Source organism: Malaclemys terrapin, chromosome 9 (genome assembly GCF_027887155.1).
Source record: "Malaclemys terrapin pileata isolate rMalTer1 chromosome 9, rMalTer1.hap1, whole genome shotgun sequence".
NCBI lineage: Eukaryota > Metazoa > Chordata > Testudines > Emydidae > Malaclemys > Malaclemys terrapin.
This window is the reverse complement of record NC_071513.1, coordinates 103775162-103801234: the sequence shown is the minus strand read 5'-3', so window position 1 is coordinate 103801234 and position 26073 is coordinate 103775162. Positions and strand designations below refer to the sequence as shown.

At 49.9% G+C, this 26073-nt stretch overlaps 1 protein-coding gene across 3 annotated transcripts in view; it reads left to right on the top strand.

Annotated features, from left to right (window-relative positions):
* Nucleotides 1–26073, top strand: part of FGF12 (fibroblast growth factor 12) — a 291251-nt gene that overhangs the window by 168067 nt on the left and 97111 nt on the right. Inside the window, exon 1 of one of the 3 annotated variants that reach the window (XM_054040794.1) lies at nt 2415–3788. The exons of the other annotated variants lie outside the window; for them this stretch is intronic. Coding sequence (XP_053896769.1) covers nt 3590–3788 — 199 coding nt within the window. The 5' untranslated portion in view covers nt 2415–3589. Of the gene's footprint in view, nt 1–2414; nt 3789–26073 lie in introns of those variants that run through there. 3 annotated transcript variants of the gene reach the window in all.

The following is a 26073-nucleotide window of genomic DNA, read 5'->3' as shown; positions in this document are numbered from 1 at the left end:
ATAATTTACATAGAGTGGAAATTAGATAACATTCTAAAGGTGTTGTTAAATGTAAATTTGAAACTCAATAGTACAGTACATCCTCACTGGACTTGCTGCTCTGCTATCAAAGGGTGAGTTAGGAGCTCTGGTCAAGTGAAAAATTCTCTAAGTTCTAGGACAGAACTGGAAGTTGTCTTTTTTCCACAACTATTGATGTGTGATTATTTGTTTTTAAAGTGGCATTACGTTTTGAATGTCTTAATTGGGGTGCATTTGTTTTCAGAGGCTGTGCAGGGATGTTTAGCTCAGGATATGTGCATAGTAAAACGGTGATATGTCTAATGCCTGAATCTGCAGAACAGAGTTTATAATTTTGGAAGCCTGTATGAAGAACAAGCTGGATGTTCGGTTAGCAATCCCAAAGGCAATATTATTGCACTTCGCTAAGGAAAGATGCCGGTAACCTCACTGATGACCTACTTCGCTCGCCCTGTTTAGGAGGTGAGGGAATGCAGTTCTGGATCTCCTCTCTGCCCCAAACCACAAAGCCCTGCAATTCAGGCAGGACTTAATTGTTAACCTCCGCACGGAAGAAGCGAGAGCTTATTCATGTCGTGAACAAAACCTTTAAAATGCTAATATTGAGCCCAGTCTTGCAAACACTTACCCTGGGTGAGCGCGTCGTGCATTGTCCACTGACCTCTGTGGGAGGAGTCCACTAGTAAGTCCTACGAGCCTGATGCTCGTAGGGTGGTGGGGAATCAGAACCGAGGCTTGGTAGCGTGTGCAGGATTGAGCCCATGGTTTCCAAATACAAATTCAAAACGGGCTGTCTCATTACAGAGGGCATGGAAAGAACCCTTCAGCGTGGTCTGAAGCCCTTTCTCGGAATCCATGTGCTTCTGTTCCTAATTGTTTAAAGCCCTTATCACCTGGACATGGGAAGCCTTCCAGACTGGCGGGAAAATAAGTGTGTGTGTGTTTAAGGGAACGTGATCTGATTGGGCCAGGCGATCAGTGGCTCTTCTCAAACTGGAGCAGGTTTGCTTCTCATTGAAGGCAACGGGAAGACTTCCATGGAGCAGGATGGGATGGAGAAAGTCATGGCCCACTCCCCTCAGAAAGGAGAAGCTGGTACTCCAGAGGAGGAAGGTGTTTTTAGCCAGCCGAGGGTCTTTGCCCAGTTTGAGGCTGAGATAAGAGTTCTCCCCCCATATGGGGGTTGGCTCCAAAAATCTCCCACTGACTCAGGGTAGCTGTCCCATCCTACCCCCTTTGCTGAGCAGAATGGCTCTGCAATAGTGGGGTGGCTTCTGGCTTACTTTCCCCAATCTGTGCAAGTCATTATTATCATCTATAGGGCTGCATGGTGCTTTGCAGATATGTAAGGGGGCAGTCCTTGCTCCCAGGACTTTGCAGCCTGGAGGTGTGACCTGAGAGGTGGAGACTATGCACAGTTTCCACTGACGGCCCCCAGAGTGGTTTCCAGGCACGGGCCCTAAGAGCTGCAAGGAGGAAGGCAGTAGATGGTGATACTACACAGAGTTTTACAAGTTCTCTTTTGATTTAACAGACTGCATAGGCAATGAGATCTTGGAGAAATGCTTTTTGCTTGTGGTGCTTTTCTTTCTAGAGGCACTACCAATCACCTGTGCAAGTCTGTTACCTGAAGGATTGTCTCTGATGAGGATCATTCTTGGTACAGAGCTGCTGCAGGCAGGAAGTTAACTACACATGCAAAAATTGGATGTCAAAACAGGACAAGTATTTCTGTCATTTCAAAAGTCAGGGAGGAAACCACCCTGCATTCTGTTCAGAGAGATTTGCAAGCGCTAGGCGGGGCTCTGTGGGCGGACAGGAGACATCTTTCTTGGGAAGGTATCAGATGGGTTCCTCTGAAGATGCAGCTTCGGATAGTCGTTGGCAGTTCAGCCTCTAGGCACCTGCTCGCAAAGAGCTTTTTTTTAATGCTGGGTCTGTGCCGTGGGCTGCAACCTTGTGTGATGTCCAGTGAAATCATCCAGAAGGGGTCCCAGGGCTCTGAGCTGCCAGGCCCAGAGGGGCCGGGGCCCAATCCTGGCACATATTAAACACGGGCTCCAGCCCCTCCGCGGCCCCCCAGGAACACTGAGCTGGGTCAATGTAAAGTAACAGGAGCGCCCAGGGCACTGGGGTTAGTCTGCGCCTAATTCCTCTCTGCCCCCAGGGCTCTGCAGAAAACAGCTGGGAAGGGGGATGAGTCTAGCCACTCCCGGGTCCCGCGGAGAAGTAGAGTAACCCCCCCGCGCACACACACACACACACCCACCCAACCCCTCGCCCCTGCCCAGCCCCGTCCGCCCAGGGGGTGGGGGGGGGGGGGCGCTGCAGTTCCCTGGCTCTGCCGGGCGCCTTTCTCATCCAAACCTCGATCACGTAGGATTGCGTAGAGCGGGAGAGGCGAGGAAGGAGGCTGCGATTCTCCCAGCGCCGGGAAGCGCTCCAGCAAAGGCAGCGCCCGGCCCCCGGGCTGCGGAGACCCCAGCCAGGCGGGGGCTCGCCGGGCTGACTCGCCCCTGAATCCTCCCGGAGCGGGCAGCGCCGCGGACCGAGCACGGGCAACTCAGCTCATGGATGGCAGGAGGATGCCGGCGGGCGGCGGGCGAGCCCCGGCCACCTGCGCCTAGGACGGGCATGCGGAGCGCCCCGAGCCCCGCCACACGCCGAGTCTGGGGGAGTTAGCGGCGGGAGGGGTCCTTGCTTCGCTCCCCCCTCCCCACGCCGGGGAGGGGATGGGGACTGGCCGGCGGTGAGGCGGAGCAGGGCGTGGGAAAGCCCCGGGGCCGCCTGCCCTCGGAGCCTGCTGTAGCCGGCGGATCGTTAGAGCAACGCCCCAGCGGCGGGGCACCGGGGCTCGCCCGGCCCGGGACCGGCTGCCGGAGGAGAGGCGGCCCGGAGCGCAGCGGGAGAAGGGGGTTTGCACCGAGCGGCGCGGGGCAGCAGACATGCCCGAGCTCTGCCCGTGACAGGGGCCCAGGCGGCTCCCCGCGGGCCGGGCCGGGGCGGAGCGGAGCGCAGCTGGGACCGGGACCGGGACCGGGGGTGCGGCTCCGCGCCCTGCCCTGAGAGGAGCCTACAGCGGGGCTTTGTTCTGCCCACGGAGCCGCTTCTCTCCTCGTCTCGTTGTGCAAAGCTCGCCGGGGGCTCGGCTCCGCCGGGGAGGGACTGACGCGCCCGGCCGGTCCCCAGGAGCCCCCACCCTGCCCCGCTCCGGCTTCCCGAGGGACCCGCTGCCCCAGCCTGGCTCAGCCCGCGGCACTTGCTCTTCCAGAGACCCGCCTGCGACCGGAGCTGCTGCTACCCTCCCGGCCCCGCGGTACCCGCCGTCCGGGGGCTCGCTGCCGGCCCCCCGCAGACAGACAGATGGGGGGTGGCTGCGCCGGCCGAGGGGGGCGCAGGGATGGGCGCGGGCTAGCCCGGGCCTCCTGCCCCTGACCGGCTGAGCAGTTCTGGGGTGCAGAGCGGAGAACCCCCCCCCAGCCCCGCCCGGATTCCGCCCCCCCGGGGCCCCTCACCCCGGCCTCCAGCCCCCCGGACGCCCCAGCGCTGGCCGGGCCGATGAGCGGCCATGGCCGCGGCTATCGCCAGCTCGCTGATCCGGCAGAAGCGGCAGGCCCGGGAGTCCAACAGCGAGCGGGTGACCACGTCCAAGCGCCGCTCCAGCCCCAGCAAGGACGGGCGCTCGCTGTGCGAGAGACACGTGCTGGGCGTCTTCAGCAAAGTGCGCTTCTGCAGCGGCAGGAAACGGCCGGTTCGCCGGAGACCAGGTCAGTGACCCCGGCCCAGCGGCGGGGGCTGGCCCGGGCATCGCTTCCCTCTCCTCCTCTGCAGCCTCTCTCCCTCCGCCCCAGTCCCCGGCCCCAGGAAACCCGGGCTGGCTTTGTAGCAAACTTCAGACCCCGGGGCCAAATTCCCCCTGGTCCCTTTCCCTGGGGGTGAATTGGGCCGCTGGCCTCCTTCCCCCCACCTGCTCCCCCTAGGTGGTTCTGGATCCCCCCGCCCAGGTGTTAAAGGCCAGCCTCGCACAGTTCACACCTCGCCTGGTCCAGGGTTGGGATCGGTTAATTGCCAGCCGTAGCAGCCGCTGTCAGGACACCACTTCTTCCCCCAAGCCAGTGCCCTCGTTAGGGAAAGTCCCCTTCCAGGTCCTGTGTGCTGGGGAATTCTCCCCCTGGAACAGCCATATTGAAAGGGGAGACACTTGGCACGCCAGACCCGCAGCTGTGATTTCTTCCCTCTGACTCTGGTTCTGCTGTTGGTTAGCACTGACCTATTCCCAGGGTCCTTGCAGGGGTTTGTATTCTAGATCGGCATTGGCCTGTGGTCAATAACCACTATGTAGCTGTCTGGAAAAAGTGGTGACATTGAGCCCTTTAGATACCCAGCAATTCAGTCTCTTGTAGCTTAACCTGGTGTTGTGTTTCCCCCTTGACCATCGCTACGTATTGGCTTTTTAACAGCGTGTACTTGTTTCCTTCCTCCTGACAAGGAAGTCTATAAATCCAGGGCATCTAAAATTGTGGCCACTTGATAAGCAGATCCACGAAGTGCTACTTCTCAAGTGGAGCTGTTTTGTGACTCCCACTAGCATGTGATTAGTTTAGAGACCTTCCAGATGGCAGCTACACTAACAAATGTGGACTACTCAGATCACAATGGGTGAGAGAGGGGCTCTCCGGTGGGCCTGCAGTTTCCTTGCGCCCCGTGTCTGCGCAGACTGGAAGCAGGTGCAATCCTCTAGAAAACTTCGGAGTTTTCAGTACACGTTGCCTGCATTTCCAAAGTGAAGACACCCAAGTGCAGTTCAGTTTCTACAGGGCCCTCAGCTCCCATTGATAGTTGTGGGAACTCTGTGCCTTGCAGGATTGGGCCCTAACAGGTTTATCTATAGAAAACAGTTATTGTCTCTTTCCTTTTCCCATGTACATTGCATAAATTGTTACAATCCACCATGCTCCCTCCCTACGGTACAGACCTCACGCCCATCAGCCACAAGTTAGAAAACACTGAAAACAGTCTTCGTTAGCGTAGCTCTTTGGGACATCAGTAACCTTCTGCTGATCTAGCTTATCCTCACGGATTCGTTGTTCACTGAGAGATTCCTTGTTCCTTTTTTGCCCAACTAAAGTCAGACAGACAGAACTCTAGAGTAAAATATCAGAACTAGCTAGGACCTTGAGTGTAGCTGTTGCCTGCATGAGCAGGGCATTGAGGAATTCAGTCCATATTCTAGTCAGGACTGGAAAGGAATGGGGGGAGAGCCTACCGAGGAGGAAGGCTGGGCATTATTATTGTCCACAAAGAAAGAAAAATGAATCAGTTGAATCATGATAGCCAACAGCAACTCACATGCCATGGGGCTGAGACAATATTTAGCTGGTGGACTGGTTCTGCACTTGCCACACCCAGATAGAAACCGGGTTCTGTCACTGTCTTTGGGAAAAGTTGCTTAAGGAGGGACTAGAGCTGAAACAGAGCCCAGCCCCCAGGTTTGCTAGCATAAAGTAGTGATAAAAGGAACAGAATAGCAATGGTCCGTGTGCATCACCGTGACACGGGCCCAACTTGTTCTCATTCATTAGTTGTAGGAGCGCTAGCCATGGCCCAGCACTCCAGGGTGCTAGGTACAGTGCCAAGATGTCCCCCAACGCTCAGTCTTTTTCCTTAGGGAATGACTCTTGGTAGGAGTGGAATATAAATTGGGAATCTGTTCCCAGCAGCTCCTGCAGCCACAGGCCAACTCCCCCTCCCCCACGTCAGAGAGGCCAAGGACTGACCGCCATGACGACTGACCGGGTGTGTAGCCTCCAAAGACAGCCCCTTCTGATTAAGGTGAAGGCACATTATCATACAGTGTCACCAAGTTTACATGGTCAGGTGTGTGGGGAGGGATCGATCTAAGATACGCAACTTCAGCTACGAGAATAGCGTCGCTGAAGTCAACGTATCTTAGATCGAATTAAAATTACTTACTTTGCTTCTGTCTCTCAGGAGAGCGATCAGGGATCGATTTATTGCATCTACACTACACACGATAAATCAATCCCTGATAGATCGATCGTTACCCGCCGATCCGGCGGGTAGTGTAGACGTACCCTTGGGAAGCCTGCACTGCTCCTAATCCTGCATCCATTGGGCTGATCCTGCAGGGTTCCAAGCACCTCCTTAGAGTGCTGAGTGCCCCCAAATTCCATGGACTGCAGTGCTGGTTGAGGGTGCTAAGTAGCTTGCAGGACCAGTCCCACTGAAAACAATGAAGCTTTTATCTTTGATTTAAGTGGGGGAAGGAAAGGAGCCTGTATAAAAATAGAGCAATACAATGCAGAAGGCTGTCAATCATTCGCCTTTCACTTGCACTACATTCAGTATGCAGGTTTGAAGAAGCAGGAGATTTTAAACACCCTTTAACAGTCTATTTTCATTCACATTATTCCAGATTTTGTAAATAGATGGTTCTTCATATTGCACATCATATTCCTGGACTCGGGGGTATATGTACCAGAGCTGTGTCCACTGAGTTTGCTGCTAATGAGAGCACCTCATTTAGGAGTTTATTAATGCTGGAAGGAGTTATACATTGCAGAGTTTCTCTTGTGCATGACGAAGATATGCAAATAAATGAAAATGGGTTTTAAAGGAAAGTGCACAAATGGTGTGATGACCTATGAACCCCCATGATTACATTTCCTTATTGATTTGCTGGCTCAGTGACTGAAAGCAGTGTCAGGAAACACTCACTTTCAATGGGGTTAAAAATCTTTTGTGGAAATGGTACGTTGCTAGGGAAATTACAGCTACTTTCTTAGCCAAGCCTTTGTTTTACTGCTGTACTGAATAAGGGCCAAATGTGTAGCATTTACTCAATGTTTTTCAACTATAGTGCTCAATACACTTTACAAGGCGGAGATGATTCTCCCCATTTTGTACATGGGGACACTGAGGCATGGAGCGCTAGGATAACTTGTCCAAGAGCACAGAGAGACCTAATTTGGTGAATCTCATTCCGGTGCTCTCTTCTCTGGGCCACGCAGCTATCTGTATGCTGTGACATTGAAATCGAGAGGGGTTTGGAATAGGTCACGTTCAAAGGCTCTCTAACAGAAAAAGTTACCCCAATGGTGACTATATGTCCTTTGTTTTGAACAGTATTTTCAAAGAGTTGGTGCATCTTTAGCCTCGAAGGCATGAAAGTTTGGAACACCCAGCGCAAGCAGTAGCTATAAATAGATGAGGGAGTAAATGTATGTGTGTGTAAACAGAATTCTGCAGTGCTGTGCACTCTGTACCATAATCTGCACCCTGTGCCAAGTGGGCTTGAAATGCTAGCACTTGGGTGAGGGGAGATTCCAATCAGCTGGCACGTTACGCTCACTTCGCACCAGGTGTGAACGGCGACCCAAGGCACCAAGCAGTGGAGAATCCGGCCCATACAGTGGCAATCTGTAGTCAAAGATATCAGTGGATAACGAGAAGAATAAAGAGGGAGTGCAGAAAAAATTCCACTCTGTTGACCCTAGTAAAATAGGCCTTAACTTGTAAAACCGGCACTTGTTTCGTCTGGCTTTTCAGTGGGTAATGACAACTCTCTGGGCAGCCTTTATGATCTATATTGTGTGTGCGCACACATAGGCTCTTAGGGTGTGAGAACAGAGAGGGCTCTGCTATATAGTACACTCTGAGCTGCAAACGTGGAGACACAAGCTTAGTCCTGGTGTCTGGCGTTAATACAGCCCATCAGCAGCAATTGGACAGATGTCCTACAACATTTCCCTAAGGGCTCCTCCTTCCCATTCCAACCTCTGGCAGTTTCTTCCAGCATGCAAAGCCCCTTCTGTGGGTTTGGCCTCACAGAGAGGACACCTGCAAAAAGAGAACAAATATATCATATAAAACAATGCAAGGTGCACCTAGGAAAGCTTAAACCACCTGATTTTGTTTCTGGGGTGGGGCACTAAGCTGCAAAGATAATTTAAGGGAAATGACTGTAGAGGATGGTTTTGCGGCATGAGTTCAAGAGAACATGCTGAAGAAGAAGAGAAACCCAAAGCTTAATGCAGCTTTTCCGAGCTCTCTACGACGTTGACAAGCAGTTGCATCAATTAGCATCCCCTTCACATGCGAGGTAGGGCACCCCATTGCTCACTTCCCCTCCTTATCCTTTTTTCTACTTCAAGTCCTACCCTGAGAGAGTCCTGGGCCAGAGGGCACATGCAGCCCAGTGGCCGCGACCTCACCCCGGGTCCTTCATAGGGACCTGCGCTAGATAAGTATTTGCCACGTCTCGTCCTGCGGGCTCTCCGTGGCCTGCCCCTAGTGCAGCAGAACAAGGGAGCTGTATCGGGTGTTTTGGGGCCTTTCCCACTGGTGGGAAAAGGAAGAGGCATCAGGGAGCACATCCATGGGAATGTTGCCCAAGTGCAGACTGCTGGATTGGACCCACAACCCCCATTATATCCTGACACTGCCATTGACTTCATGGCCATATCAGACTATTGTCAGCGTCCTCCCTACTCTCTTCGGCCTCACCAGCTCCAAAAGCTTAGCTCACGGTGCTCTTGCCAGTCGCCTTCGCCTTGCAAAGACAAAACAGATGCTGCTTTTACTTCTTAACGTGGACCTTGTTGTCATTCAGGCAGGGACCATTCGGCTGTGAAAGCTCTCAAGGTTTTTTGTAACGTGAAGGAAATGGTTCATTTGTAGGGACAAACTGCAATGCTAGAAAGGCAAATACATAGTCTTAAAAACATAAGAACATAAGAACGGCCGTACCGGGTCAGACCAAAGGTCCATCTAGCCCAGTATCCTGTCTACCGACAGTGGCCAGGGCCACGTGTCCCAGAGGGAATTTAAAATTCCCTTTAAAATGTTTGTTTTGAATTAAGAAAGGGGCTCTGGAATGTATAAGACACATGCGTATGTATAACTATACACCTGTAGAAGCAAATATATCAGAGCAGAAGGGATTAGCTCATCCACAGATTTTCTTGAAGCAGCTGAAGTTTTTATCTTATACCGAAGCTGTTACAGATCAGGTGCCCAAATCCTGAAGACTTTAATTTCTCATTGGGAGGAAATGCTCATTGAAGCCAATGGAACCTTTCCCTGAACAAAAATTGAGAAAGAACTTCAGGATTTGGGACCACAGTACTTAGTGCATCCTATAAATCAAAACAACATCTATCATGTTACTCCCACGGGCACAGGAAATCCATACAAAATCCCTCCTCCTTTTCTTTCAGTTCATAGCAAATTCGGAAAATAATTCTTAGCACTACACAATTCAGTCTCTTAAAAGATTTCTGCTATCTTTAAACACTGTGATTAGCTCTCCCAGCAATTTTACAGGTGATTTAGTCAAATGTGTTCTACTTTCTGTCAATTTTTGTAGGGAAAAAAAGTCGTGGAGTGCTAGAAATATCTATAATAATCTCTCTACCCTATGGAAACCATAGAGCCCCAGTCGCCAGAGGATGTAGGTGATGGCTGTGTTGTCTGGGTGTATACGTGTATAATACTGCACACCTCCCATATACGTGTTTGCACACAGCCAAGGGAAATCCCTCCGTGCTCATCCGGCCTGGCCTCGCTGCAGCATTGGACACCATTCATCACCAACCACCCTTGTCCTGCTGCTGAGAAGCTGCCGGGGTGAGTGGAAGTGCTCAGGTCCTTCCACTCAGACCAGCCTCCTTGCCCCCGGATCCCTCTTCTCTATATTATTCGCAATCTGAAGCTGTTGGGGGAGCTGGTGAGACGACCTGGACGGCAGTGCTGGCCGTGCAGATAGCACCAGGCTCTGCCTCTCCTTCACGCCAAGCACACATCGCGCCGTCTCCCAGCTCTCTCACTGCACAGCTGAGATCAGCCCCCACGTGAAGAGCAACTGGTTAAACCTGAGCCCGGGTGGGACTGAAGCGATGCTGGTAAGAAGAGGGAAGAGCTTGAGCTCCCCCACTGCTAAGGGCATCTGCCTTCAGGAGGGTGAATCAGTCCGCAGCCTTGGGGTTCTTTGGAACTCTGTGTGCAATGGAAGCCCAGATTGTCACGCTGGGCTGGGGGGTAGTGCCTGCTCCCATCTGTGACAGCTGGCCAGAGGCTTGTGTCCCCTCTTACCAGACAGACCAGGCCTTGGGGATCCACATGTGGGACTGGCAGACTCGATTCTGTCAGCATGCAGACCCTGAAACAACTCCAGCAGGCAAAAAGAAGAACAGGAGTACTTGTGGCACCTTAGAGACTAACAAATTTATTAGAGCATAAGCTTTCGTGGACTACAGCCCACTTCTTCGGATGCATATAGAATGGAACATATAATGAGGAGATATATATACACACATACAGAGAGCATAAACAGGTGGGAGTTGTCTTACCAACTCTGAGAGGCCAATTAATTAAGAGGAAAAAAAAAAAAAAAAAAAACTTTTGAAGTGATAATCAAGCTAGCCGAGTACAGACAGTGTGATAAGAAGTGTGAGAGTACTTACAAGGGGAGATAGTCAACGTTTGTAATGGCTCAGCCATTCCCAGTCCTTATTCAAACCGGAGTTAATTGTGTCTAGTTTGCATATCAATTCTAGCTCTGCAGTCTCTCTTTGGAGTCTGTTTTTGAAGTTTTTCTGTTGTAATATAGCCACCCGCAGGTCTGTCACTGAATGACCAGACAGGTTAAAGTGTTCTCCCACTGGTTTTTGAGTATTTTGATTCCTGATGTCAGATTTGTGTCCATTAATTCTTTTGCGTAGAGACTGTCCTGTTTGGCCAATGTACATGGCAGAGGGGCATTGCTGGCACATGATGGCATAGATCACATTGGTAGATGTGCAGGTGAACGAGCCCCTGATGGTATGGCTGATGTGATTAGGTCCTATGATGATGTCACTTGAATAGATATGTGGACAGAGTTGGCATCGGGGTTTGTTACAAGGATAGGTTCCTGGGTTAGTGGTTTTGTTCAGTGATGTGTGGTTGCTGGTGAGTATTTGCTTTAGGTTGGGGGGTTGTCTGTAAGCGAGGACAGGTCTGTCTCCCAAGATCTGTGAGAGTAAAGGATCATCTTTCAGGATAGGTTGTAGATCTCTGATGATGCGCTGGAGAGGTTTTAGTTGGGGGCTGAAGGTGACAGCTAGTGGTGTTCTGTTATTTTCTTTGTTGGGCCTGTCTTGTAGGAGGTGACTTCTGGGTACTCGTCTGGCTCTGTCAATCTGTTTTTTCACTTCAGCAGGTGGGTATTGTAGTTTTAAGAATGCTTGATAGAGATCTTGTAGGTGCTTGTCTCTATCCGAGGGATTGGAGCAAATGCGGTTATATCTTAGAGCTTGGCTGTAGACAATGGATCGTGTGGTGTGTCCTGGATGGAAGCTGGAGGCATGTAGGTAAGTGTAGCGGTCAGTAGGTTTCCGGTATAGGGTGGTATTGATGTGACCATCGCTTATTAGCACAGTAGTGTCCAGGAAATGGACCGCTTGTGTGGATTGATCTAGGCTGAGGTTGATGGTGGGATGGAAATTATTGAAATCATGGTGAAATTCCTCAAGGGCTTCTTTTCCATGGGTCCAGATGATGAAGATGTCATCAATGTAGCGCAAGTAGAGTAGGGGCGTTAGGGGACGAGAGCTAAGGAAGCGTTGTTCTAAGTCAGCCATAAAAATGTTGGCATATTGTGGGGCCATGCGGGTACCCATAGCAGTGCCGCTGACTTGAAGGTATATATTGTCCCCAAATGTGAAATAGTTGTGGGTGAGGACAAAATCACAAAGTTCAGCCACCAGGTTAGCTGTGACATTATCAGGGATACTGTTCCTGATAGCTTGTAGTCCATCTTTGTGTGGAATATTGGTGTAGAGGGCTTCTACGTCCATAGTGGCCAGGATGGTGTTTTCTGGAAGATCACCGATGGATTGTAGTTTAGCAATGCAGCTTACTGTGAACACATCACCCCAGTTGTCCACTGCCACAGCTCCTGAGTGAATGCTGTTGATACCTACAGCTGTGCATGGGATTGGCTCTCACTGCCAGAGAGATGTCTTCTTCCACCAGGACTTCCCAGAGCAGCTGCGTGCATAGGAAAGCGTAGCAGCAGACAGCGCAGACACAGGAGTGGGGTTGAGACTGGGAGAGTCTCACTGCTGCAAGAGGCAGGTGTGATCCTGGACCTCCCCATGTTCAGAACCAAATACAAACCCCAGTTCTTGGACTTACCTTTCCCACTGTTATTGACTCTCCTTCCCAAGCCCCCAAAGAATCCCCGTGTCACAAAGTGGACTGTGCCCTTTCAGAGGGAACAACTGGACCAGCCCATCTGTGCCTCATTGGCAGCCTTTAGCCTGATAGAGGGCAGCTGGTGTCTATAAGGAGCGAAAGAGGAAGTTGTGGCAGGGCGGAGCTGTCAGAGGCTCCTTTGAAGAGTTTGAGACACTAGGGGAACAAGACTCCAGCCAGCCATAGGGCTGGGAATGGCCTGCTAAGAGCAGGGACTTGAGTAGACTTTATCTTTGGAGTTTTGAGTTCTGTTTGCAACTGTGATATTAATAAACCCAGTCCCTAAGGGAGGGGTCTTTGCATAGAGAGTAGCCTATGCGTGAAGTTTATTGAGGTGCCCAAGAGGAAGGGAAACTGAGGCAGGGTGCTGCAGAGCCATCCCTGGCTATGAAGGGGTGCTTGGGAGGTGGGCTGCTTTGCACACTTTTGAAAAATTAATCCTCTGTCTTTTCTCCTACTGGCTAGAAAACAAAAGAGAGTAGTTATCAGTGCTGGAAAGGCATAACGAGTGGCATGCTGCAGGGATCGGTTCTGGGTCCGGTTCTGTTCAATACCTTCATCAATGATTTAGATAATGGCATAGAGAGTACACTTATAAAGTTTGTGGATGATACGAAGCTGGGAGGGGTTGCAAGTGCTTTGGAGGATAGGATTAAAATTCAAAATGATCTGGACAAACTGGAGAAATGCCTGAAGTAAATAGGATGAAATTCAATAAGGACAAATGCAAAGTGCTCCAGTTAGGAAGGAACAATCAGTTACACACATACAAAATGGGAAATGACTGCCTAGGAAGAAGTACTGCGGAAAGGGATCTGAGGGTCATAGTGGACCACAAGCTAAATATGAGTCAACAGTGTAACACTGTTGCAAAAAAAGCAAACATCGTTCTGGGATGTATTAGCAGGAGCGTTGTAAGCAAGACAAGAGAAGTAATTCTTCCTTTCTACTCAGCACTGATTAGGCCTCAACTGGAGTATTGTGTCCAGTTCTGGGTGCCACATTTCAGGAAAGATCTGGACAAATTGGAGAAAGTCCAGAGAAGAGCAACAAAAATGAGTAAAGGTCTAGAAAACATGATCTATGAAGGAAGATTGAAAAAATTGGGTTTGTTTAGTCTGGGAAAGAGAAGACTGAGAGGGGACATGGTAACAGTTTTCAAGTACATAAAAAGTTGTTACAAGGAGGAAGGAGAAAAATTGTTCTTCTTAACCTCTAAGGACAGGACAAGAAGCAATGGGCTTAAATTGCAGCAAGGGAGGTTTAGGTTGGACATTAGGAAAAACTTCCTAACTGTCAGGATGGTTAAGCACTGGAATAAATTGCTGAGGGAGGTGGTGGAATCTCTATCATTGGAGATTTTTAAGAGCAGGGGGGAGGGATAGCTCAGTGGTTTGAGCATTGGCCTTCTAAACCCAGCATTGTGAGTTCAATCCTTGAGGGGACCATTTAGGGAACTGGGGTAAAAATCTGTCTGGGGGTTGGTCCTGCTTTGAGCGGGGGGTTGGACTAGATGACCTCCTCAGGTCCCTTCCAACCCTGATATTCTATGATTGTATGAAACACCTGTCAGGGATGGTCTAGATAATACTTAGTCCTGCCTGAGTCAAGAGGACGGGACTAGATGACCTCTCGAGGTCCCTTCCAGTTCTATGATGTGGATTCTTAGCCACCTTTGAGATCCTTGAGTGAAAAGGCCACACAAGCGCTAAGTATCCACACTGCTACTTCTGTTAAAGGAGTTTTCTTTAGCGTAGATGGTACAGGCCAAATAATAATGACAAGGGATCTAGTCCCAGCTCCAGGGGTGGGGGGATCTGACTGTCTCTTGTCTGCGCACCAGGTGGGTTTGCTGCACCTGGAGATCTCCTGGGTTGGGTCAGGATTTGCGCTGGGATGGAATATTGTGTGGGCGCTGCAGGAAATGCAGCTGGTGATTTAGAGGTGCTCGTTCTGCTGAGTCTGTACTGAATCGACTCTCCACCCACACAGCTAGAGAGCTCTGCGAGGTGGAGTTCAAGATGCGTTTTAAAGTCACAGTCCGGATCGCTTGTGGCAGTAAAGACCCAGTGCTTGGAAGCATGGAAGCCGGGGCAAAAGGAAGATCATTATAACACTGCTGCCTACCCAAACTAGATCCACGGGTAGTTTCAATGGGATATGTCTCATTCTCCACTTCCTGTCCTTAGTGGCTGGTAGCACTGCTGTGCTCTGTTAAACAGATGCTGTGTTTTACCCTAGAGGTGACCGCCTGTGAGTGGCTGGTGAAATATACAGAAAGATGCGATATCAACGCATGCTAACACCTCCCCATTTCCCAGCGGAAAGCTGAAACCTAGAGGGTGCAAACAGTGGTCATGGTAACTAGAAAAAGCTATTGCCTTCCAACCGAGTCAGGCGTAAAATATGTAAGTACCTCGGTTTGAAATGAAAGGGGGGAAAAGCCAGGTCCTGGGGTTAATAGAACCTGCTCACGTTAGTTCTGTTTATCTAGACTAACATACTTTGCAATGCCCTCCCCTGCCCGAAGCACAAATAGCTTCTTTGCTGAGCAGTTCCCTTCCACGGTATCCGGGCTGCCATCAAAATACATTCTCATCACCTCCCAAAGTGCAGCTGTTTGCAAAAGGTCAAGTAATATGGGATTAGTGAGACCAAAACCAAGCTGCAAACGGCCACTCCATTTTTTAATTTTTTTTGCCCAGAAAATTGTAAAAATAGGTTGAAATTAGCCAAAGGCGACAGAACTCCCTGTCGTCAAAGGATTGATGGTGGAACAAGCCCTGCCCGCTGGTGCCCACTGCTCTCCTGGCATTGGCAGAGCGGTTGGAGCAGGGAGAGTCGTGGGCAGGTGTGTGTGAGTTATGGAGCACTAGCTAAGCTGGGGCGGGCTCTGAGTTACTACTGAGAATTCTTTCCCAGGTGTCTGGCTGGTGGGTTTTTCCCACGTGGTCAGGGTCTAACCGATCGCCAGATTTGGGGTCAGGAGGGAATATTCCCCCGAGTTAGATTGACAGAGACCCTGGGGGGGGGGGTTCGCCTTCCTCTGCAGCATGGGGACGGGTCACTTGCAGGTTTAAACTAGTGTGAAGGGTGGATTCTCTGTAACTTTAAGTCTTTAAACCATGATTTGAGGACTTCAGTAACTCAGCCAGAGGTTAGGGGTCTATTACAGGAGTGGGTGGGTGAGGTTCCGTGGCCTGCAGTGGGCAGGAAGTCAGGCTAGACGATCATGATCCCTTCTGGCCTTAAAGTCTAAGAGACCCAATCCTGCAGCAGAATCAGCACAGGCTGCTTCTTATACTGCAGGATCAGGCCCTTAGTCAGTGAGGCCAGTAGCTCTCAACCAGGCGTACGTGTACCCCTGGAGGTACGCAGAGCTCTTCCAGGGGCTACATCAACTCATCTAGAGATTGGCCTAGTTTTACAACAGACTACATAAAAATCACTAGCAAAGTCAGTACAAACTAAAATTTCATACAGACAGTGACTTGTTTATGCTGCTCTGTATACTACACACCGAAATGTAAGTACAATATTTATATTCCAACTGATTTATTTTATAATTATAGGATTATCACAAGAAAGCAAGCCATTTGTCAGTACTAGTGTGCCGTGACACGTGTGTATTTTTATGTCTGATTTTGTAAGCAAGCCATTTTCAAGTGAGGTGAAACTTGGGGGTACAGATGAATCAGACTCCTGAAAGGGGTACAGTAGTCTGGAAAGGTTCAGAGCCACTGAGTTAGGACACCCTGTTTCAGAAATGCATTGATGAAATCAATTCTTGATCTTTTGACATTCACACCCATCGTCTGATGAGGATTCTTTGTGGAGATGGGTAGAAGGGCTAGCAAGCCATGGTGCTATAAACACCAGTGCACTGATTGGTGTTTTATTTTGGTTTTGTTCTTTTAAATATAGGCCCCGTTTGGTGAAACCGCAAGCACAGTTATTAAAAAGGTAACTCTGCTTTCATTTTACTTCATTTCCTTAATTCCTGAACCCACCCTCTCCGCTTCCATCGTCTTCAAAATACAGTGATCTGTGCAAATAAATGCTTTCAAAATGTTGCGGTTATTTCTTCTGAGTAAATTGCATTTATCAAAGGCAATAATTTGTTTTATTGTTAAGAGGGGAAATGGGTTTAAATGATAGGAAAGAATGATTTGCCCAACCCTAGCTTCAGAGTTTCCTGGATCTCAGATTTTATCAGGTTTAGTGTCCGAGTTTTGTTCCTAGGTACAGGTTTTGTTCTCGATTCAGATCATTTTTGGCACAGGCTGGACTGATTCCCTCATCCTTATCATAGATCCCCAGTCAGTGAGCTGTATCTTCCTCGCTCTCTAGTGGGGGGCAGTGCGGCCCTGGCGGGAGATTAATAGTCAGGGCTCTGTTCCCAATTTGCTGCAGCTGTAGGAGTCGTGGCTGCTCAATAGCTTCTGAAAATCAGCCCCCCCTGGTATTTCAAGCTAGGTGGTTCAACCCAGAGACAAAATCATGATTTAAAAGATAGGCCGTAATCCTTCAGTGCCTCAGTTTCCCCATTAGTGAAATAGGGATAACACGTCTTACTCACCTTCATCAAAGTGTTTTGAGAAACACAGATGGAAAAATGCTATAGGGAGAAGACAGGTTACCATCTTATTTAGTTTAGAGCTTACAAAAGAAATGTGGAACCTAAGTTTTGCCCTCTATTTCCTTCCAATACATTTAGGTTCCTATATTCCTTAGGTTCCTAAGGGTGGCAAGGAATCATCGGGAGATATGAATGATGGTTGCGGTTCCGAGTGCATCGTTTGTCACTTACCTCATGAATTACTGGAGGCCTTCCATGTTTTCTGATGGGCTCCGCTCGGTTCTCTTTTGTATTATTTTCCGTGTTGTTGTAGCCATGTTGGTCCCTGGATATTAGAGAGACAAGGTGGGCAAGGTGAAACCTTTTATTGGACCAGGTTCTGTGGGTGGAAGGTCAACGTTTACAAGATAGTACCTCCCCAGCTTGTCTCTCTCTCTCCGGCTGTTTTGTGTTTGAATGATTTCATTCCCCGCAGCAGAAGGCTAGTGTGGCCAGTTCAACGGAGTTGGAGTTTATTTGTTTGCGTGCATACTGCTCACTTCTGCAGTATTTCAGGCTTGCAGAACGGCTGAGGGAAGTGGAGAGACTTCGAGTCTGGGAGCAGCACAACTCCCGGCATGGCAAGGTGGGGAGCGGCTTGGATTATCTGTCATTGCCGTGTGTGCTCTGGCATTCTCGAGGCAGCCAACAGTGGAAGTGAGAGGTGAGGGGTCCAGGTGGGGGAGGCATGGCTTGAATCCCTCCCAACATGGAGCTCGGAAGGGTTGTGAAGTCCCTGATCTCCCAGGAGGAGTCAACCTGCCACCCAGCTCGCCAAGACACGGGTGTACCCAGGCTGCGTTAGGGCAGCAAAGCCGTTCCTTCATGACATGTACGGGGTCAGTGGCTGGAAGTGGGGGGTGGGAAGAGGACGGAGCCCTAGCTCCTCCCTCAACCAGCCAGGCGCAAAGAGAGCCACGTCCTGAAATTTCACCACCAGCGCAAGAGGGGTCGGGCGAAGGAATCCTGACTGCCTGAGTCATGATTCCTTCCCGGCTCTCTTCTTAGGCTAACACAGCTACGGGCCGTCCCGTAGCCGGGTCTTAGCCCAAGGCTTGGTCTGGCCCTGGGGTGAGCTCTTTGGCGCAGGGCCTGCCTTCCTGCTAGACATGTGTACAGCACCTGGCACGGCAGGGTCCAGATCTCAGTGCGGGGCTCTCTAGGCGCTGCTGTAAGATGAATAGATTGATAGATTTTGCCACTCTTGTTTCATCCTTCCTTGGGGTGGGCACTCAGTGCTGGGGCGGGGCGGGGAGGGCCGGAGAAGTCCCTAGACGGAGAGTGTAAACCCACTGAAATTGCAGTCGGGACGAACGTGACCTGGTGAACAGCCCCCGAAAGCAGCTTTGTTCTTGTTCAGTTTGTGGTGTCCCACTCCTACCCGCGGGAAGCGTGGTCTGGGGGGTGGACGCATCCCTAAGACCTACGCCGTCGTTTGTTTCCATCTTGGTGTATGGGCTGAGATTCGGCCACATTGCTCAGTGGGGCAGGAATAACTGCAGAGTAATCCTTGAAAGAAAGCGTGTTTGTAGAGCACGCAGCCACCTATTCCCCACGTTTATGGGGTGTGTGCTACCTACCCACGTCAGTAGCCAAGGCATTGCCTCTGCTGTGCCGGGAAGTTAATGTTCTGATAGACTGAGAAGCTTCTGCTGGAATTTCTCCTGGCTCTTTCACTAACCTCTTCCAGGAGTCAGGTCTGTTTTGACTCTCTTTGCCATGAAGAGGGTGCATGCATTCTAAGCGCTGACCCAGCCCTGCATGTGTCCTGGCCACTCTCCGTGAGTATCGGGCTTGGTTTCTGCCCCGGGGATGGTGCACGCTCGTGTGGGTGGAGCAGCCTGCACTTTAAAGTGCAGTGAAAAGTTTTAGTGCTGATGAAATGTGCCAGAGACTTGAGCCATATGCGAGGGTGGCCAAACTGAAATCAGCCCTGTCACGCCGATGTAACTCACAGCAGAGTTAGGCCCTTGGTCTGCCTCTTACCCTGCCAAAAGGCAGCGTAAACTCTCTTCCACTGCCCCAGGGCTTTCCCCTTGATGTGCCTTTGGGGGGGAGGGGGCGCTCAGTCTGAATGCTCATGCATTCCTCAGCCTCTGTGTGGAGGGAGTGAATGTCAGTGTCATGTTCTGGGTGCAGCCTGGACCAGTCAGGGGCTGTGTCACCGCTTGTCCTGTAACCTTTAAAATGCTCTGCTGTTCCTGCTCTCTGTCTGGATGCTCCATGCCAGCGTCCCTGCAAGCCTGCCCTGAGTGTCCGTATTCAGCAGTTCTGACCCCAGCAGCCTGCTTGTTAGATCACAACCACACTCTGGTCTCCACCAGCCTCGGTTACCACCGGCCAAGTGACCTCAACACACCCCCAGACCTGAATTTCCCCCAAATTTTCTGCCTGAACTGTCCTGCCCTCTCCTGGAATGTTCAGCGGAGTAAAAAGGTCCGTTGCTCCTTTACAGAGACAAAAACCCAGCCGCGTGTTGCTTTAACCGGCATTAACAATCACTTCAGGGCAAACACAGCACTGGGGTGATTTGTAATAAACCGAGATTATTTCATCAAAAAGCAATAGGTTTTAAGTGAGTGCAAGTACAAGGGATAAAGACACAAAGGTTACCAGCAAATAAAAGTAAAGTATGCTTCCTAGTAGCTAAGACATAACTCAACAAGCTACCACCTTGGTTCTAGGTAGATTTCTTACCAATCTTTTTCTTTCCAGCCATGGCTGACTTTCTCTCAGTCAGGACCTTGCACTTTTTAAGGACATAATTCCAGCACATATCCATAACTCTTTGTATGCACCCTGTATATACATTCCAAGAGCATATTAATGATCAGTCCCCAGAAACTTTAACCCCCCTGGTTGAAAGACCCATCTTTCTCAGTTCGCAAAAGCTCTGTCCCCTTGTGTCTGTCCAGTGATGGATGCCAAGATGGCTTCTTCTCTCTCCGAATCATCCCAAACTCACTGTTTTGTCCCCAGGCTCAGGAAGACCTCACGCTGTTCTTCCCTGCCTGTGGACTTCCCATCCCTCATATGTAAATGGGGCTTCCATTGTTTTTGGTCATACCTTGCTTAATTTCACTGGAGACAGGTAGATAGCTGCCTTCTCTCTTTGTTTGGTCACCAACTTTAAAGCATAATATCAGCGAGTATCCATAATTTCTCCTATAGTGTAAATTCTTACATTATACAATGATAGTAATCTACAGTGTGACCTTACTCGATGCACTTTTATAATAGTCACATTGTATACAATCAGTTGAGTCAGTTGCTTATCATTTGTGGTTCAGACCCCTGCAAGAGGCTATCTCCCTCACTTGCTAGGTTGATGGCTTTGTTTATCTTTTATGTAAATGTACCTTCATTGCCGCTGCCTGGTGACCTGGCTAGTCAGACAAACAAATACACATTCCTTTGTCTAAGACAGACTGGGCTTATGCATTGCTTGCCAAACACTTTTAAAGGACATAATTCCAGCAGATATCCATACCCCTTTGTACGCACCCTGTGCTAATGATGAGCTGTTAGCTTGCCAATGATAGCGTACATGACACCATTTAGATACAGATCAGGACAACAGTGTGTGTGAGGTGTAGCGACTGTGTCAGGCCTGACAACCGCTGCTGACATAGAGTAGTGAGCCACCAATGGGCCTCTGTGTCACAGTTGGTTAGAAGGCTGGCTTGGTTCCAAGGACCCCTGTCCTTTAGCAACTGGCCTGAGCCGCTGGGCCTGCTTCTCCCCTGCCTTGCACTTTATGTGCAAAGTGGGTGAGACTTGGGCCCAGTTATAGGGTGGAGGTTCGGGGGAGGAGCCCTCTCCCCAGACTGCAGAGCGGCTGCTCCCCAGTGGCTGATGTGTTCCAGAGGATTCACAAAGCCATGGATTCCCTGGCCCCACCCGTCCTTCAGCGTGTCCCAGCAGCACCCCTTCCTGTCCCATGCATGCCGCCGCAGAGCTATCCCTGCAGAGATGAGCTCCTCATTGCACAGGGGCTGCACATGGGCTGTGGGGCAAACTTCCAGCCCGGCACAACCTCCCCACTTCCTGCTGGGGATAGACCTGCCCTGAAGGAAATAAACGCTGTAGGAGTCAGGCAGCATAGCACAATGTCTTGTGTGTCCTGTCCCCTGTATGGCAGTGCAGGAAGACCGCTGCTCTGTGGGCCAAGGAGTGTTAATATTTTTCCTCATAGGCATCAGCATGGAATATAAAAGTTCCCTGGGATGTTCTTTGCCCTGTAAGGTACCCGTGTGCTCGAGTGACTCCCTGCCAGTAATAGAATGAGATTGCCAGGAGATGTCCTTTTGGTGCTCCGAGCCCACGGCTCGCCTGTGTCGGGGAAAGCGCGCTGCAGCTGTCTGAAGCGTGTCCCATTGCTCAGTAAAGCAGAGGCTGGTTCTGCGAACTCAGGCTGTTGTTTTGTTTAATTATTGTGGCGGCACCTGTCTATAGTAGGGTTGATTTGAGATTTGCAGCCAAAGTGGGTAAATGCATGTGTACAGTGGAGCCCTATGATACTGGAGTCATTTTCTTCTCGGAATAAATGCTCTGTAATTGGAGGGTGACAGTAGCCCTGCGATTGCTAGGAGCTGCAGTGAGCTGGGCCTTTAATTCAACGGAGAAAGGAGAGTTTCCCGGCGGTTGAGTTCAGCGGTCTGATGTCTAACATTACACTCCTCGAGATTCTGTTTTGCTCACTTACAGCTCTTTGTCCATCCCCCCCACACACAGTGGTGATAAATTGCAGAGCTATCGCATATCCAGGGGGCATGTGATGACTTCGGAGGCAGGTTTGTGGGTCAGTTTAGGACTGCTGCATTATTAGGGAGTGCCTGCTTGTGTCCATACACCATCATCACAGGCACCCTCATTTTCTCTGCCCCCCTGATTAGACAGGGCCAGGTGCCCCCTTGCTCTCCCACCCGCCTGCCAGCTGTGCACCTGCGAACTTGCACCACGACCACGCCGCCACTCTTTGCAGGGACCAGATGTGCGTGGGAGGCGTGTGCTTGCGAAAGCTGTTGCAGCACCAGCGTTAGAATTGCTGGAGGCCACTCCCAAGAGTTGGTACCTGCAATGCAGGGGGCATGTGTGCTGCAGATGTACCTGGACACGTGTTCCCCTCACCCTCCCAGTACATGCTATAGACTGACAGGTCATGTCGCCACAGGCCACCTGCTGCAGGGTCCTTCCAGGCGGGGGCCCCTTTCTCAAGGATTGCTTCTACTCAGGACAGTTTTGTTTTCCTCTCCTCACCCCCACCGGGAGGGTTCTCCGCCCTCACTGCAGTGGGGGTTGAGAGCACTCAGCGCCTTGCAGCGCCAAGCCCTATTTGCTGGGAGAAGGATTTGATACCTCGACCTCACAGTGAAAGTGTTGTGAGGTGCAACGTCTCTGCCTGGTGTCAAGGAAGCTCCGCATATTGTGCGGTCACTCACACCAGTGCAAAGAAGGTGCTGACTGCTCCCCTTTTGAGTTGGTAGCACCTTGCACAGGTGCGAACGGCTGCACAAGCTGCAGGCCAGGGACCCCTGCATACTAGCACTGCTCCTGGTTCCGCTGTAGAAGTCCCCAGTTTTTGTGGGTTCAGTAAAGCTTGTCGGTAAGTTGTGCTGTGGCTCCAGTGATGCTGACACATGGATTGAAACAAACCACTTACCACACCGTTAATCTCGACTCACTGCTGAACCCAGCAGTTCCTGGAGTGGGAGAGAACAATTATCCTCTCTCGCTTTCCCATCTCTCCCAGGGTTCGGTGCTGATGCCTGTCACCATAGCAATCTGCATTGGCTGCACTGACGGATTTTCTTGATACGCTAATATAAACGCTCACTAACGCTGTGGTTTGACACCAGCTCTTTTCCTGGTGCGTGGCTGTTGTTTCGTTTTAACAAGTGTGCTGGAATTGTCACTTTTTAGGGGAGGGGAGGGTGAAAACGATTTCTGTGATGGCACTTTAAAGTTGCAGTTAATTTAAGTAAATTAGAAGCCGTTTACGCTCTGACTTGAATGGTAGTTTTGGTGTGTTAAGGAGCTGGGAGCTGCCTGGGTGAGTCATAAATCAAGTGCCCCTTCTGACAGCTGCAGCCTGAATGGAGGAAAATGAGAATAATGGAATGTGTAAGTTCCAGGCTAAAATGTTTAATTGCCACAAACAAATGTTTAAAAAACATTTTGCCGAGTTGTGCTCCTGAGATGTAATACAGGTCTCGGAGTGTTTGCCATCACATCCTCAGCAAAACTGTTTCATGGACACAAAGGATATTCAGCGTCCTCCCAGTGCCGACGAGCAGTGGAAATGCTCCCCTTTGCGGGATGAATGTTCTTTGCTGAGCAGCGGGTTTCAGGAAAGGCCAGTTTGAAATCCTGCATTTGGAATCTCTGATAATATTGCTACATTTTCCCCTCCACTGAGTTCAGACACAGACTTTCAGCCAGAGTACTTTTGTTCTTGCTTCTTTGCTCTTTTTCTAGACCAGAACTCAGTCTCCTTTGAGAGCACACGCAGTGTCTCTCTCCTCTCTAACAGTCTGCACCTTGCTGTACACAGTGGCTGGCTGTCCATGCAGGCAGCAGAGTCCTTAGGTATTTAAAGTTTTTAGTGCACAGAAAACAAAGGCTTAACAGTTTCATAGTCCAAGACGCAACACGTACAGAGTACACTATCCAGGTGGCAAGTCTCAGGGGGTAGCCGTGTTAGTCTGTATCTACAAAAACAACAAGGAGTCTGGTGGCACCTTAAAGACTAACAGATTTATTTGGGCATAAGCTTTCGTGAGTAAAAACCTCACTTCTTCGGATGCATAGAGTGAAAGCTACAGATGCAGGCATTATATACAGACACATGGAGAGCAGGGAGTTACTTCACAAGTGGCGAACCAGTGTTGACAGGGCCAATTCAATCAGGGTGGATGTAGTCCACTCCCAATAATAGATGAGGAGGTGTCAATTCCAGGAGAGGAAAAGCTGCTTCTGTAGTGAGCCAGCCACTCCCAATCCCTATTCAAGCCCAGATTAATGGTGTTGAATTTGCAAATGAATTTTAGTTCTGCTGTTTCTCTTTGAAGTCTGTTTCTGAAGTTTTTTTGTTCAATGATAGTGACTTTTAAATCTGTAATAGAATGACCAGGGAGATTGAAGTGTTCACTTACTGGCTTATGTATGTTACCATTCCTGATGTCTGATTTGTGTCCATTTATTCTTTTGCGGAGGGACTGTCCCGTTTGGCCAATGTACATGGCAGAGGGGCATTGCTGGCACCCCGACCAGGAGTATTCTATCTGCTACCCAAGATCCATAAACCCGGAAACCCTGGACGCCCCATCATCTCAGGCATTGGCACTCTGACAGCAGGATTATCTGGCTATTTGGACTCTCTCCTCAGACCCTATGCTACCAGCACTCCCAGCTATCTTCGAGACACCACCGACTTCCTAAGGAAACTACAATGCATTGATGTTCTTCCTGAAAACACCATCCTGGCCACCATGGATGTAGAAGCACTTTATACCAATATTCCACATGAGGATGGACTACAAGCTGTCAGGAACAGTATCCCTGATGAGGCCACAGCAAGCCTGGTGGCTGAGCTTTGTGACTTTGTCCTCACCCACAACCACTTCAGATTTGGGGACAACTTATACCTTCAAGTCAGTGGCACTGCTATGGGTACTCGCATGGCCCCACAGTATGCCAACATTTTTATGGCTGACTTAGAACAACGCTTCCTCAGCTCTCGTCCCCTAATGCCCCTCCTCTACTTGCGCTATATTGATGACATCTTCATCATATGGACCCACGGAAAGGAGGCCCTTGAAGAATTCCACCTGGACTTCAACAATTTCCACCCCACCATCAACTTCAGCCTGGACCAGTCCACACAAGAGATCCACTTCCTGGACACTACAGTACAAATAATTGATGGTCACATAAACACCACCCTATACCGGAAACCTACTGACCGCTATACGTACCTACATGCCTCCAGCTTCCATCCAAGACACATCACACGATCCATTGTCTACAGCCAAGCCCTAAGATACAACCGAATTTGCTCCAACCCCTCAGACAGAGACAAACACCTACAAGATCTTTATCATGCATTCGTAAAACTACAATACCCACCTGGGGAAGTGAGGAAACAGATTGACAGAGCAAGACGGGTACCCAGAAATCACTTACTGCAGGACAGGCCCAACAAGGACAATAACAGAACACCACTGGCCATCACATACAGCCCCCAGCTAAAACCTCTCCAGCGCATTATCCACGATCTACAACCTATCCTGGAAAATGATCCCTCACTCTCACAGACCTTGGGAGGCAGGCCGGTCCTCGCTTACAGACAACCCCCCAACCTGAAGCAAATACTCACCAGCAACTACACACCACACCACAGAAACACCAACCCAGGAACCTATCCCTGTAGCAAACCTCGTTGCCTACTCTGTCCCCATATCTACTCTGGCAACAGCATCAGAGGACCCAACCACATCAGCCACACCATCAGGGGCTCATTCACCTGCACATCCTCTAATGTCATATATGCCATCATGTGCCAGCAATGCCCCTCTGCCATGTACATTGGCCAAACGGGACAGTCCCTCCGCAAAAGAATAAATGGACACAAATCGGACATCAGGAATGGTAACATACATAAGCCAGTAAGTGAACACTTCAATCTCCCTGGTCATTCTATTACAGATTTAAAAGTCACTATCATTGAACAAAAAAACTTCAGAAACAGACTTCAAAGAGAAACAGCAGAACTAAAATTCATTTGCAAATTCAACACCATTAATCTGGGCTTGAATAGGGACTGGGAGTGGCTGGCTCACTACAGAAGCAGCTTTTCCTCTCCTGGAATTGACACCTCCTCATCTATTATTGGGAGTGGACTACATCCACCCTGATTGAATTGGCCCTGTCAACACTGGTTCTCCACTTGTGAAGTAACTCCCTGCTCTCCATGTGTCAGTATATAATGCCTGCATCTGTAACTTTCACTCTATGCATCCGAAGAAGTGAGGTTTTTACTCACGAAAGCTTATGCCCAAATAAATCTGTTAGTCTTTAAGGTGCCACCAGACTCCTTGTTGTTTTTATCCAGGTGGGTGTATTGAGGACACTGTTGGAATTGCAAGGTATCACTTTAAGAGTGTGTATGTGGGTGG